Raw genomic sequence first — 16,180 nt, 5'->3', positions numbered from 1 at the left:
GTTGGCATTAATAGAAATGTATGAGATCAATTAATGGAAGGTACCCAAGTATTCAGGTTAATGTTTCTCAGGTTTCTCTAATGTGTTCAGCTGAGCCCAAAAGTTTTATTCTTAACTGGCTGCCGTAATAAAACAGGGAGATTACTGAACAGTCGTAAAAGTAACTTCCAAATGCTTAAGACTTATAACTCAAAGTCAGGGTTCCAGATCCATGTACTATCATTTGCCATTGATAGCAGAAGACCTCAGCAGCTTGCTTCTATTTGTGCGGGAAAATAACTTGACTAGCTGGCAGTAGTTCTCGTACAGATACGGGACTATTGTCCAGACCATGGTGATCTGAGAGGAGAAACTGGTGGGAATCAACTAATATGCAGCTCTCAGTCATACAAAGAGTTGTAAGTCAAATGACTCACGCTAATTTACCCAGCTTCAGTTTCAATTTTCAAGTGACAGTGTAAAGTTTGACTCAGTAGTTGAGTTGAGGGTACTTTTAGTCACCTCTTAAGATGGCTCTTTAAGACAGCTGCTGACCTAATTTGTTGTTTCACTGTAGCTGTGTGCCATTGCAAAACATTGAGTACTGGTCTTTAAAATTTTAATGTAGGCACATAAGTAAAAGTTAACAATATGCAGAAAGAAAATAAGCTCTCAAAAATCTTGCTTCCAGTTTCTTTCTTGTTAAGAGCATTGATATAAATCACCATCAGTTTGATTGGAAAAAACCTACACTAACTTGAATTCTAGAATGAAGACCAATGAGGTGACTTTAAATAGTGCCAGTTAGCTTTTGCAAAGCTCAGGAACATGCATAAAAAAGCTAAATAAAACCAAGTATTTTCTGAAAAAGTGAATATGGAAAATACTCCCTTCTGTTTTGTATGGTTTAATACTCAAGCTGAAACCAGAATTCATAGAATCCTCATGAATGTATGCTACTTTTTATCTACCCGGATGGCTCCTTTAATTTGTTCTCTGATCCCCCAGTCACTAAACCACAGAAGTGCAGAAATGTGCTGTTTTCTTGAATTACTGATTTTTTTTTTTTTTTTCCCCCTCAATCTGACAGAGGATTTAGCCAGAATATTTGGATTCAGTCCTCCCTATCAAGAATGTAACTGGAGTATTTACTTACTGATGGTTAGCCTTCTCAAGCTTAGGTATAGAGAAAGCCCTGGTGTTTTATAAGGCAGAACATGTAACTGTTATGTGTATGCTTACTGTCTTTAAGATTTAACCTGTTCAGCAGAGGCTTATGGTATATCATGAACAAAATAATTTAAATATTTTGGATTTTAATCCAGGCAGAAAACCTGAAGTTAAATGATTCTTGCACTGTCTTGTATTGGACTTCCTTAAAGGTTGAACCTTTTGGTGACCGCTAGGACACAGAGTCCATCAAGTAACTAAGACTATGTGAATAAACTGTGAATGTGTATGTATTAGACTTTTAACACAGCTTGTATATGTATATTACCCAGATCTAATATGTGTATTTAAGTATTTTATTAGGTTTTTGAGTTTGCTACTTGTAATATGTTTTTTAACAAAGTCATTATTGTGGATAGAAACTTAATCTAAGAACATACAAAGATTCCACTTTTATTTTAGGCTTGCCCCAACAATGGCAGAAATGCTAACTCTGTGCCACAATTTGTATGTAGTCCAGATGTAGAAAAACTTGCGCCCATCAGAGTTTAGGCTTTCTAACATAGTAGTAGAAGGTCAGAATTGCAGGGAGAAGACAACTATATTCTTAAAGCTCTAGTCTCTCTCTTTGCCTACTCAGGATTTTTAGTTATTACTGTTGTATGTTTTGTATAAGTGAAAAGGGGTTATTGGTTAACTTCGGAACACCTGCAGATAGTTGATGGATTTGGTTTCTTACAAGTGAACAGTTGTTGGATAAAGCAGGTAATTTTACCCCAGCCACCTTAAACTTGCTACCGTTAAATGGCAAACAGGGTACACTGCAAAACGTGGCAGATATCTATGGAGGCAGGCCCATTTCTGCAAGAGGAAGGAAATCCAGAAACAAGGAGGAAGAGGTATGCTTGCAGCATGTTTGCCACTTTGTTCATCACACAAATAGCACTATTTTGACCTTGACTGTGCCTAGTTTCCCTGCATGGTTCATCTGTGTAATAAAATAAAAAGACTTTATAAATTCCTAGGAAATAATTTATTGTATAAAGTTCTAGAGCTCCTGTGTGTTTGTTTTCTTTGGGTTTTTTTAAATAATCAAAATAACAGTTGTCAACAGCATTCTGCCTTAGAGAGGTTCTTGAATGTGCGTATATATAGATATGACTGTTTATCTGTTGTGATAAATATAACCATTTCTAGCCTTCAGTCATATAAAATTTAATGATAGCTTGATACTGGGAAACATATGTTCCAGTTTTCTTTATTTTCATTAGATGGGCGATCTGGAGATCAGTAAATGTTAATATGGTGATGGTAATAGTGTGGGGGTGTTTTTCACCCATCTTATTTCGTTGTGGAATCTTATGTATTTTAAGTTAACCATACTGGTGACAGTTTCAGTATAACTGAAACTTATTTCCTTTCTTTGCCTTAGGAATATTTGGCAAGATTAAGACAGATCCGGCTACAGAACTTTAATGAACGTCAACAGATTAGAGCAAAACTTCGTGGAGAGAAGGTTTGTTTGAAAAATAATCTTATATACTTACGGAAGTTGTCTGTGGGATGTTTTCTTTTATCCCTGTGGAAAAACTTAGCTCATGGGCAGTTTTATATGTAGACATATTTTTGACATTTAATTCTGTTCCACAGTTAGTGTACTTCCATCTCTTCTTCCAGAATATGCAAAATCTGTTTGTTATTTCAGTGCCAGGGGTGCAGCTTCAGTGCCTGTAAACTAACAGTGATTTGAAAACAAGACAACATAAGGTTATATGTGAATTTGACATGTAAATTTCTCATCAAGCACTAGCATATTTATATTTATTTGCTTTTAGTTATAGGAATTTCTCCAGAATTCACATTTTGACAATGCTCACACAGAATAGGTATGAAGCGATTCTTTTCATACGTTCTGTAGGTGCATATTAAAGTTAGAAATTCCTGGCATGAGCTCAATTTAATCAATACATTTTTTTTCAAACATCACTTTTCCAAAATTTGTTCGTAATACAGCAAAAACAAAATAATATGTTCATAAACTATCTTCAGAATGAACAATTCTTAAGGTGTCAAATGAATAATCCAAGGCAGCCTTGGAAGCAATGCATTTACTTAAAAAAAAAAAGTTTAATTTGAGACCAATCTGTGTAGTAGATATGGTCTGGAGTTTGTTTTCATCTTTTCATTAACCTACTGTGTGATCTTTTACTCCTGTCTGTTCTTCCCCTTCCTGTCCATTTTTCTTAATAGAGTGTTTGCATTTCCTCAAGTGATTACCTGCTTACATCTTTGTGATTTAAAACTAGACAAAAGTTCCTGCCCTGCCTCACACCCCCACTTGTAAGCACCCGTATAAAGTGCTTTCACGCATCTTACATGTAGTACCACTCAGTTTCTTTGGACCACCATTTTGGCTAAATGGAATTCTTTCTGTATTGCTGTAGGTTTTGGAGGTTTTTTTAATGCTAAAAGATACTGTTTTTTCCTTTTTCTTCTGAAGTTTTTTCTTCATTTTCTTTAACCTTGATTGCATCTCACTGATGAGATGTGAGAGCCAAATTCAATCCCTTGATTGAGGTGCAAAACTTCTTTAGTGCATTGAATGAATGAAAACCCATGCCCCCTTTAAATCTAAAATGAGTGATCCAGAGCAAGTTATGTATGTTTCTACCCGAGGAGACTACGCAAACTTTATAAGATGTTTTAGTGACTAAGTCTGGCATGGGACTGACATGGGCTGTTCTCTTAAGGAACATGAGGAAAATCAAGGTCTTGCGAGTCTATGAAGTTACCGTACAGGCTGGTCAGTGAAGTTTATCACTAGTGCTGACTCGCATAAAATGCTAAGCTGATGCACCATAAGCACATGCTATCTTAATTGCGTATTACGTGAAATTGCTAATTTCACTCATAACTGTCTCCTCTGCTGTGTTGGACAAGCTTCAAAACTGCTGCGGTGGGAGTAGCCATCTCTATACGAAATCTCACTGTGTCTCCTGAGTACCCATAGAATACTGAAGGCAGTGCCAAGATGTTACCAATGTAGAACCATTGCTGTACTGCACTGTTTCTTCCAGTTTTTTCACTGAGCAGCTGCAATACTTTCTCTCAAGATTAGGAGCACCCACACTCTGCCTGCAGTATGGTTAACTGCAGAAGTAAAGGTACTCTCCAGAAACCTTTTCTTGAGGCCAAGGCTACTTGTGCTAGTAAAGTCAAACAAAAGTACTGTTCCTGTGACCATGACATTAATTTGCTGTATGGGTTATTACGCATATCGGGAACCTAACTTCCTTTCCCAGTGGCTGTATGGTACCTGGGTTAGTGCTGTATGTCCCAGAAGGTATGCCACCTGCAAAGGAACAGAGAATAGATCAGTATCTTTCCAGGAAGTAGGCCTAAACTACTTTTCAGAATTCAGAGACCAAGTTTAAGAGGTTTTGTTTTCTTGATGACCTGCAGATGCGGACTTTAGCATGGAGGTTCACTTCTAGAGGAACACCATCTCAGACCAAATCTTTTCATAGATATGTTTATTTCCTTATGTTAATTAACAATTTTATATCTATCGCTACTGTATAGTATCCTATTTTATGTACAGTAGATGAATATATGTATTTGTTCCTTTGCCTGTGAAAACTGCCAAATTATTTTTCTTCAGTTTTTCTGCCTCCAGTGTTCTTTCCAGTCATTTTTTTTTTCCTGTTAGCTGACTACAGCCAAGGTGGGCATGACCTCATTTCCTTTATTTTCACTCTAAAATTTACCTAAAATTCTTGCTTGTGTTTTTCCACATTATTTCTAATAATACTCTTTTTCTTATATTGCAAGAAGCCTACTAAATAGGGCTTCTAAATAATTTATTTTAAATAAAAGGTTTGCACTAGTTGGGCATGAACAGTAAAAGGCTTCTGTAAGAACTTTTTTTGCAAAGCTCTGTGAGGGTGTCCTGTAAATAGGAATATGCAAAGGCCATGGAAAGAACTAAGAGAGATTGAAAACAGAAATTTCGGAGATAGACTTTATATATTCTTACTCGTTACCATTTCCCCCCTCACCGATTCCACCTCCCTTGGAGCACATACAGTGGAAAAAAATGGAATTCCAGAGCATCAAACCTTTCTTGTATACCTTACCTGCAGAGCATGCAACAGTGATGAGGGGTGGCAGGTGAAAGCCCAGCATCAGTAGGTCACTTCCCTTGCAGTAATAGGTGTCTTACTCTCTTCCTGCCTTGTAAAAGCTTCATATCTTTTAAAACAAAACAAAAAAAAACAACCCACAAAACCAAACAAATAAACAAAAAACCTCACAAATCAAAGATGAAGTTCTGTCCAAGTAGACATTACATTTGAGTGAGGAGTTACCTGGTGAAATTATGACCCGTGTTAGTCATACAGTCAGTCTAAACGATCCAAGTAGTCACTTATATCAGCTTTTGAATACATGAATTAATGATAATTCTTTGAGGACTCTCACTTCACAGAATGAAGCTGCCAGTTCTGATGGACAAGAATCGAGTGAGGAAGCAGAACTGAAACGCAAAAGGATAGAAGCACAGAAGGTAGCTGTGGGGAGGGAGGAGATGGAACTTAGTGTTTTCAAATTTGTTTCGTATCTCATGAAGTTTCTTACATTTCATTTTGCTATCAGTAGTTTGTTCATACATCTGCTACAAGGGGTTTTTATTTTAACTGTATTGAGGTAACAACTCTGTTCAACTGTTTTATCTCAGAAATTATAAAATATGTATATGGATTTTTGCCATGCCTGCTCTTGAGATTTTTCTCTAGGTTAGCTTTAGTCCTAAAGGCAATTTGTTATGATTAAAATAGAATTTTGATACCAAAAGGGGAAGGAAGATATACCTTAAATAATAACTTTATTTTAGTTAAAAGAATAAAGGAAGGCAAAACTCCTTACCTGTGCTGATATGGGCTACATGTAGATTGGAAGATGGGCTATACACCGCTGTGAAGAAGTACATTTAAAGCCAATATGTTTCACAGACATCTAATGTTTGATTGGAACTTTATTCCCTGCGGTGTACTTATATCAGTAACTCTCTCTGCCATACGATACATAGCAAGTACTACTCTTTCTATTCTATGATTATTTTTTTCCCCGTCATCTGCAAAGAGCAATGTAAACACAAGCTAACCTTATGCCTAACCTTAAAACTAGAGGTGAAACAGCAACTGAAGCTTTTTGTGTTTATATTGAGTAAGTTTGTAAAGTTCAAACTGAAGATTTAATATTAATGCATTTGGCTTCAAAACTAATTTTAAGTAGAGATTCTAATTTTACATTACTCTGTTTAAGATTACTGTGTACACTAAAAATATAATCATGCAAATCAAGAACTGTAATTAAATTTTGAGGTGTTGCCATTATTTTTGGCATAGGAGATCATTTATTATACTTGTGTGGTGATTTTGATTGTCAGCAGAGTCCTCCCTTCACAGTCTAAACAGTAATAAGTGAGGGAAAGGAAGATGAAGTAATCCAAGAATGTTTCTTTTTAAAATGTTCCATGCAAAGGGGTACTAATGCTTTTTATGATTTTAAGTTGGTCTTTTTTTACTTGTTTACTATAGGCCCAAGCAAATGCTCGAGCTGCAGTTCTGAAAGAACAGTTAGAGCGAAAGAGAAAGGAAGCATATGAAAGAGAGAAAAGAGCCTGGGAAGAACATGTAAGAAAATAAACCTGTTAACACACAGTCAAAGTATGTAGTGCCATATCTTCGTATAACTAAAATCCTATACTGTGATTTTTCAAGCTTAGATTCATTTGTTTTCTGAAACTGAGGAGGGCATCTGTCAGCATTGCTTCATTAGAAGCCTAATCTTAGGTATACTTGAATGAAGAATTTGGTTCAAGAATTTAGGAACATCAAACCTAAGAATCCTTAGGATCACCTTAAGTATTTTATTAATGATCTGTAACTTACCAAAGTGTACTTAATCTTCTTTTGCTTCTGTGTGCTGTGGAGTAACAAGTCCGACTAGTAATATATTGCTACAAAAAGCAGGTTGTTGTGAAGCTGATAAACTGGAAATAGTTCACATGTGCAGTTGGCATTTGTCTTCTGTATGAAAATGTATGGCATTATTGTCCTTTTCTAAGGTTTACAAGAGGCTATTTGATAGTACTGTCTTTAATGTTCAAAGTCTTGAAGTTAATTTGTTGATTTAAATTTTTTTAACTGAATCTATACAGCTGATAGCGAAAGGGGTAAAGAACCCTAATGTGCCTTTTCATGTGGGAGCTACAGAGCTCAGTCCTGTGCATGGTCTACAAGAGCTTGGAGCAGCTCTTCCTAAGACACAAGTTCCAGTGAAGCCTGATACACCAGTCATCTCCATGACTTCTGCTTTGAAGGAAGTGGGTGTGGTAGGTACTTTTGCTTAGAGGGTAAAATTAATGGGAAACAAAGATACTGATTTGAAAAAGAATTTTTAGATGAAAATGTGGATTAGATAGAAGAAAATTAAGGATACTTGTTGCTTCTAATTAGGGAAAGTATTTAAAAAGAAACCAAAACTTGGAAGCTGTTGAAATACATCTGTACGCTGAAACTCAATTTCAGTCAGTTTTGAACAAAATGGCTTATGATGAACCCTAGGCTGCAATTTCAATTTTGATCAAGGCAGTAATGATTAGTGGAAGAAAACATCAAATAACCAGCATTTTCATCAGCCTCTTGAAGAGGGGAGTTTAGGAGTTTGTAACCTGGTCGAAGTAAGAAAATAAATGTTTAATAATAGGAAAATTTTATGTTATTCTTGTTTTCACTGAGTTCGACAGTATGTGCTGAGTTGTCCTGGTTTCAGCCAGGGTAGAGTTAATTTATTTCATGGGTCACAGTCCCTCAGACTCGAGTCCACACTGGACTTCCAGCCTGTCCAGTACAGCAGCACAGAAACAGCAATGATGCCCCGGCCATCTGCCAGCCCAGGCCCAAGGTGATTGCTGTTATCAAAATCTTCCCAGGCACAGAAGGGTCAGATGATCAGCGGTACAGCAGCACGGCGGCAGCAGCGAAAGCAAAAAGCAGCCACTAACGAGCACTGGACTCTAATATATGCAAGGAAGGCAAACCCATGGCAAGCACAGGGGCCTGGCAATTAATGGCTAAACAGCAATAACAGCTATAAATTCTATCATCTAGCACATTCCAATCAAACTTGTCATTATCTGAAACCCTTCGAGCCTCACGTTGGGCGCCAAAAAGGACTGTCGTGGTTTAGCCCCAGCTGGCAGCTAAGCCCCACGCAGCCGCTCACTCACTCCCCCACGGTGGGACAAGGGAGAGAATCGGAAGAGTAAAAGTGAGGAAACTCATGGTTTGAGATAAAGACAGTTTAATAAGTAAAGCAAAAGCTGTGCACGCAAGCAAAGCAAAACAAGGAATTCATTCACCACTCCCTATGGGCAGGCAGGTGTTCAGCCATCTCCAGGGAAGCAGGGCTCCGTCACGCGTAATGGTTTCTTGGGAAGACAGACGCCATCACTCCGAACATCCCTCCACCCCTTCCTTCGTCTTTGTCCCAGCTTTATATACTGAGCATGACGTTATATGGTAGGGAATATGTCTTTGGCCAGTCTGGGTCAGCTGTCCCGGCTGTGTCCCCTCCCAGCTCCCCGTGCACCCCCAGCCTGCTCGCTGGCAGGCCAGCACGAGAAGCTGGACTGTCCTTGACTACTTAGCAACAACTCAAAACATCAGCACCTTATCAACATTTTCTCATCCCAAATCCAAAACATAGCCTCACGCTAGCTTCTATGAAGAAAATTAACTCTACCCTGGCTGAAACCAGGACATGAGTATAACAGAGAATATAAAGTTTAAGAGACTTGAATCTGGTAGTGTTGTCTCTTGTTGTCTAAAACAGTATTAGAGGCTTCCTACTTTCTATTTTCTGTGATCTTGGGTCCTGATATTGTAAATGCTTACATGTTTACCTCTACTACCACCATTTGATTTCAGTAACAATTGTGAAACTGAATAAATTGTGGTACAATTTGAGTTTTTAACACAATATGTATTCATTTGAATGCTAACTTGTGTGGTTTTACCTAAGATATTTCTAGATTTCAGTGTTGTGTGCGATTATATACTGTATACAACCCTGAAGGCTATGGCTATGGGAATATAGTGAGACTCAGTGCTAAATAGTGTATGTAAAATGTAATACACTGAAAGATGTCAGTTAATAGCTGTAAAAATAAACAAATTGTGTTTTGACAAATGCTTAAATCATTAGCACATTTTTTCCACGTGGATAGTTTTACAGTAATGCAAGATGGGTACTATAACTGACTGAAAATTGGCACACGGAGCCATTGACGAAGACAAGCCTTGTACACAAAGATCAGAAGTTCTACATTTTTTGCCTTCCATTTTTAGTTTGACTATTTTAGATATCACTAAAGTTGTCTCTTCTCCCTTCTGCTTTTCTTTACAGGTACTCCTTGACTCTGTCCTTGCCACTGTTTTTTTGTTCTCTAGAGTTACTAATTTCTAGCATTGGAATTTGGTGGTATTTTGCTGTAGAGGTCATATCTAGTTTTATCTTTACATGTTTTGTGCTCTGAACTTTCACTTGTCTGCTTAAACTGAGTCTGATTCATTTGCTCACCACTTTCAGATAGCGAATGGTTCAAAGACAGAAGCTGCCCTTGAAATTCTGTCTTTGGGAAGTCCCATAAAAACAGAAGTATCATGCATTCTGTTTCAGTCTATCTGCAGTTGTCAATGAAAAAATTTGAGGTGATTTTTCACTATTACATCCATTAATATTCTCAAGATTATTTCTTCTGAGATATTCTTCTGCATTGTTTTTCATGCTTCCTGGACTTAAAGGATGAAAATGTAACTGCTATCCAGGAAGCTGAGGAGGAAATTAAAAAGCCAGATTTTGCAGTGCAAGTATGTCAAATTGTATTCAGTTCCATTTAGTTTTCTTTTCCTTTTACGAAAGGTACTATTGTAAGTGGTATATGTTGGCCCTTATTTCAGAATAAACGAGAAATACTGAGAAGATTAAATCAAAATCTTAAAGCTCAAGAAGATGAGAAAGGAAAAAAGGAGTGTAAAAATATCTCTGAATCAGCTGGGTCTGAAGATGGTAAGGAACAACAAGAAGGTGACCACCCACTTCTAGGAGATCGCAAAAAATGGGAATCTGGGGCATCTGAGTTGGTAGTTCCTCTAGCTCAGTTATCAATGGAAGATTCTCTCTCTGGAACAGACCGTAAGTACTTATTTTTTTGTCACCATGATATTAGTAAATCAGTTTACTGTGTGTAGGGTCCATTTTTATAAAGCAAGTACTCTTTATTATTATCATCTTGTTATCAGTTGCATGTCATCTGCTTCTAAAAAACAGGTGGTTATGTATTCCTTTCGATAAGGAATAAGGCACAGGCTGACTAATTAAATGGCCTGCAGGAGATTAAACAAATAATATCCTAATTTCAACAAATAGTTACCTAATTAAATGCATGATTGCTTTCTTTGTAAGTGGCTTTTAAATAGGCACTAATGTAACAGAAAGAATAAAAAGCACTTAAGATATATGCAAGTTTCTTATTTAACTTCAAAATGCTTTTATGTTATCAGTAGAACAATAAAAACTGACAGTTTTCTCAATTTTTATCTGTTACTTTTATTGTGCCCTTCTTAGCTCTTTTGTTTTTTTTAAATCAAGCCTGTCTTGAAGTTTTCTATCTGCCTTCTCTGATCTCTTGGGTGGAAAACCTTTTTCCTGGTTTCAGTGTATCTTATTAAGGGTCCATTTCCCATTGTAGAAATAAATAATCGAGAACGTGACGGACTTATAGAATCATAGAATCATTAAGGTTGGAAAAGACCTCTAATATCATCATGTCCAACTATTGACCCAACACCACCATGCCCACTAAACCATGTCCTGAAGTGCCACATCTACATGTTTTTTGAACACTTCCAGTGATGGTGACTCCACCACCTCCTTGGGCAGCCTGTTCTAATGCCTGACCACTCTCTCAGTAAAGAAAGTTTTCCTAATATCCAGTCTTACTTCATAGCATAGTAGTTTTGCATGGCTAGGATGTTAGAAGATCAAGAAACAACTTCTTTTCCACTATTCTTTGTTGCTTTATGTCCTGTTTTCCTTGGAGGGAGAAATAACAGAAACAAATGTCAAAGGACAGCAGGACAAGAGACTTTCTAGTTTCCCATTTCAGCTAAAGTTAAGACCATCTCATGCCAATTTTAAACATTTCTCATACTGTTTTCTTTTGGAGTGCCTGAATTGCTGAACAGATCTCCTCCTGCTGTTAAGTTGCAGATGTTAACTGGCATTGAATAACTCCTGCAATTAAATGGAATTGGCAGCGGAAAAACTCTAGACTTTTGAGCACAGTCTTTAGGCTGTCTGCCTTGGGGTGAGGTGACATGAGTTCTGGCTTAATAGTTTTTAGTTTTGTGGAAGTTTTTTGTTTGTTTATTGTATAGAAAGTGAATAAAAGTTTCTAACTTCTAAAAGTTTCTATATTTGTGATTGTGTCCCAAAAGGTCAAACTCTGGGGGAAGTAATTAGGCTGGATATTGGTGAACCCCACAGGAAAGTCTGGGGCAAAAGCCCTACTGATTCAGTCCTGAAGATCCTAGGAGAAGCAGAGTTGCAGCTGCAAACTGACTTACTCGAGGAGCTAGATGTAATAAACGGTAAGCACAGCTGGTAATTATCTATGCTGCAAGTGTAGAAAGTGCCAGCTTGCCAATTTGTCTATTGAGAACAATTTTGAAGTCATAAAAGCGTATTCTGTGCTCACTTTTGCTTTCCACTTCTGAGTGTTGCCTCAGTTCTAAATGTTCTAAATGTCGGCACAAGCTGATGGTGGAAGACACTAAAATATTTCAAGTTCAGTGAAGTGGTAAGAAATTAAGAAGGATGTGTTGAAAGAGAAGGATCTTCATTTTATTGAAAAGTCTTGGACCTCGCTTATTGATAGAAACAAGTCCGTTTTTTAAAGTGGATGTGTGGTGGGCAGACCCTGGCTGGATGCCAGGTGTCCACCAAAGTCACTCTACCACTCCCCTCCTCAGCTGGACAGGGGAGAGAAAACAAAACGAAAGGCTTGTGGGTCAAGATAAGGACAGGGAGAGATCACTCACCAATTACCATTGTGGGCAAAACAGACTCAACTTGGGGAAATTAGTTTAATTTATTACCAATCAAATCAGAATAGGATAATGAGAACTAAAAGCAAATCTTAAAACACCTTCCCCCCACCCTCCCTTCTTTTCCCAGGCTTAACTTCACTCCTGAATTCTCTACCTCCTCCCTTTGAGCAGCACAGGGGGATAGGGGATGGGGAATGGGGCTTGTGGTCAGTTTATCACACGTTGTCTCTGCTGCTCCTTCCTCCTCAGGAGGAGCACTCCTCACACTCTTGTCCTGCTCCAGCATGGGGTCCGTCCCACAGGAGACAGTCCTCCGTGAACTTCTCCAACATGAGTCCTTCCCATAGGCTGCAGCTCTTCATGAACTGCTCCAGCCTGGGTCCCTTCCATGGGGTGCTGTCCTTCAGGAACGGACTGTTCCAGCCTGGGGTCCCTGGTTATTACAGAATTGAGGGCTTTCCAGGTAACATAGAAAAAAATGCAAGGAACAATAAAATAACAAGCTTTTTTACAGAAAATAGTTTCAAAAATCCTTTATGAAATGTCTTCCAATTTGTTCAAACTTTTACAAGCTATATAACAAATAATTCTGATATAAATTAACTGTTGTTTTACACACACCTGTGTGTCTCACATAGCAGATTTCCTGTATGGTAGGGTATGTGTACATTACCTGTGGACATAGATGTTTGCTGTAGGTATATTCCTCATGGTTATCTTTCTGTGTTTATGCTTTGTGACATTGATATTACCTATGCCTATGCTTTCCAAATTACTGAAATGTTGTAAAACTTTTAAAGCTTCAAAGATCTGATCTCTTCTTCCACAGAATCTTTGTTTCTCTCAGTTACTATTAGGGTAAATCAGTTATTTGTGTGAAGACGAGAAGGAGACTGGTTGAGTCTGAAAGCAGTGCTGCAGGATTGCTGCTCTATTATTTTGTTTTATATCTGCTATTTTGAAGCCTTTGATATAGTTAGTCACAGTCTGTTATAAAGGAGAGAACAAAGTGATTTAGATGATAGCAGATGCTATTTGCTTTTTCCAAACAAGTATAGATACCTAAGCAATGCCTCTGTCTTCCACTCCTGCCACAAATGGGAACTGTACCTGTATTTTTGTTTTGTGTGACCTAGCTATAGAAAACAGTAATTGATTAAATATATGTTTATTCAATAAGGTGCTTTGAAATAGGCTCAGACTTCTGGGTGGGGGAAAAACCAAGTGTTAAATGTCAGCTACTGAGAAGTTGAGCAAAAATTTTTACCTCTTCTTTTCATCTAGTTGCCCAGTCAAGTGAAGTTGTAGGAGCAGCACAGCAATTTACTTTATGGCTACACCTACTATGATGCCAAGCATAGTCCATAATTTCTTCTGTGAGGTGTAAGCATACACGTATGTGAGTTTAAATGTTGGATAGTAATAGGTGAAAATAGGAAAAAGGACTGAAGTGATCTTTGGGTCACTAAGTGTAGCCTCCAGCTGTTTTCAGAAATCATTTCATAGAACATATTAGAGACCCTTTCATGAACAGATGCATTTTGAAGTGAGTCATATTTCTAGCACTTACTACTCTTCTTGGAAGGCTCTTCCAAAGACTCATTTTACTGATTAAACTAGAAGCCTCTTCCTAATTCTGACCTAAGTTTATTTGTGGCCAGTATGAATCCATTTGTTCTTGTGCCAGTATTGTTTAGTCTAGATTGATCTTCTCCTTGCTGGTGTTCCAAATTCTGATGTTGCGCTGGGTTGACCCTTGCTGGATGCCAGGTGCCCACCAAAGCTACTCTATCACTCCTTTCCTCAGTGAGACAGGGGAGAGAAAATATAACAAAAGGCTCATGGGTCGAGATAAGGACAGGGAGGGATCACTCACCAGTAATTGTCATGGGCAAAACACACTCAACTTGGGGAAATTAGTTTAATTTATTACCAATCAAATCAGAGTAGGGTAATGAGAAATCAAAACTAAATCTTAAAACACCTTCCCCTCACCCCTCCCTTCTTGCTGGGCTCAAATTTACTCCTGAGTTCCCTACCTCCTGCTCCCCAGCAGCACAGAGGAGTGGAGAGTGGGGGTTGTGGTCAATTCATCACACGTTGTCTCTGCTGCTCCTTCCTCCTCAGGGGGAGGACTCTTCACACTCTTACCCTGCTCCAGCATGGGGTCCCTCCCACAGAAGACAGTTCTCCATGAACATCTCCAGCATGAGTCCTTCCCACAGGCTGCAGTTCTTCATGAACTGCTCCAGCCTGGGTCCCTTCCACGGGGTGCAGTCCTTCAGGAACAGACTGCTCCAGTGTGGGTCCCTCGTGGGGCCACAGGTCCTGCCAGCAAATCTGCTCCAGCGTGGGCTTCCCATGGGGTCACAGCCTTCTTCGGGCATCCCCCTGCTCTGGTGTGGGGTCCTCCCTGGGCTGCAGGTGGAGATCTGCTCTAGCATGGAGCTCCATAGGCTGCAGGGGGACAACCTGCCTCGCCATGGTCTTCACCAGGGGCTGCAGGACAATCTCTGGTCTGGTGCCTGGAGCCCCTCCTGCCCCTCCTTCTGCTCTGTCCTGGGTGTCTGCAGAGCTGTTCCTCTCACGTATTCTCATTCCTCTCTCCGATTGCAATTGCTGTGCCATTTTTTTCCCCCTTAACTCTGTTAACAGAGGTGCTACCGCGGTTGCTGACGGGCTCAGCCTTGGCCGGCTGTGGGTCTGTCTTGGAGCCGGCTGGCATTGTCTCTGTCAGACACAGGGGAAGCTTCTAGCAGCTTCTCAGGGAAGCCATCCCTGCAGCCCTCGCGCTACCAAAACCTTGCCACGCAAATCCAGTACAGGATATCATCAACTGAATTTTGTATTAGATCGGTCCTATAACCTTGTTAGCATGTGACTTACCATATGAGTGGACTTTTTCTTCTGGTCAAATTCAAATTTTAATATTTCTAGCTTCCCTTTTCATAATAGTTGTAATAAAATCATGCAAACTTTACTTTTCTGTTTTCCTTTAAAGAAACAGAAATTCTCAACTTACCTTGCAGTTGTACTGTAGTTTATTAGCAAACTGTGTCAAAGCACTGTTTAAATAATAGAGTAATTTTGCATTAGGTACTGCAGAACTTCGTGAAGGAGATCATCAGTCCTTGATCGTAAAAGAGGACAAGGAAGAGAAAGCTTTTGCTATGGCTGGAGCTCAGTCTTCAGTACCTGTTGATGTCACGGAGTCTGACATGACTATACTGGAAGAATCTCAAAGAGCTGGGCCTACACAGGTGCAGACCAAACCTATTATGCTGGATGGTAAGAGATTTCATTAGTAATTGTAATTACAATCTGTGTTCCAGTTCAGTGAGGGAAGTAATGATCCTGTATACTTTTCTATCTTCCCATAAGTAATGTGGAGTTTTCTATTAACACCTTTTAGGTAGGACCAAGGACTTTCTATGCCCGTGTTGTAATTTGATTCACTAATGTATTTTGTAATTTTCCAGAAACTTTTCTGTGTGCTTATAGAAAACTCTTTAGAATACAAGTGGAATTCTAAAGTGCTTCAGATTTTTTGTTGTTGTTCTTGGGGTTTTTTTGTTTGTTTCTCCCCATACAGTTGTGCTGGAATCTTTTCCCCTGCAATGATACCAGCACCCTGCTGACTTCTGGGGGAATGCTACTGAGGTTTTTAGAAGACATAGTTCATTGGAGCTCTAAGATATTTTTCTTGTCTTGGAAACAAACTTTTAGCTCTGGGGTTACAAAACTTAAGTTGTTTCTGCAAAATACAGAAAAGTATTAAAGCTGAAGGATTTAAGTGTAATCTTAAGATGTATAGTCTCTCCTGTCATCTTGTTTGGTTGGGATTCATTTTTAATGAG

General features: G+C 38.7%; 1 protein-coding gene across 1 annotated transcript in view; it reads left to right on the top strand.

Annotated features, from left to right (window-relative positions):
• Nucleotides 1–16,180, top strand: part of NEK1 (NIMA related kinase 1) — a gene marked incomplete at both ends in the record, with an annotated part of 49,777 nt that overhangs the window by 20,433 nt on the left and 13,164 nt on the right. Inside the window, 9 exons of the mRNA XM_081998899.1 lie at nt 1,965–2,048; nt 2,582–2,665; nt 5,636–5,713; nt 6,747–6,842; nt 7,370–7,543; nt 10,017–10,082; nt 10,173–10,407; nt 11,712–11,864; nt 15,420–15,611. Coding sequence (XP_081855025.1) covers nt 1,965–2,048; nt 2,582–2,665; nt 5,636–5,713; nt 6,747–6,842; nt 7,370–7,543; nt 10,017–10,082; nt 10,173–10,407; nt 11,712–11,864; nt 15,420–15,611 — 1,162 coding nt within the window. The remainder of the gene's footprint in view (nt 1–1,964; nt 2,049–2,581; nt 2,666–5,635; nt 5,714–6,746; nt 6,843–7,369; nt 7,544–10,016; nt 10,083–10,172; nt 10,408–11,711; nt 11,865–15,419; nt 15,612–16,180) is intronic.

Source organism: Phaethon aethereus, assembly GCF_964289735.1.
Source record: "Phaethon aethereus genome assembly, chromosome: 4".
In the NCBI taxonomy this organism is placed as follows: Eukaryota; Metazoa; Chordata; class Aves; order Phaethontiformes; family Phaethontidae; genus Phaethon; species Phaethon aethereus.
Note: the sequence above shows the minus strand (reverse complement) of the source record. Positions and strands in the feature narration are given on the sequence as shown.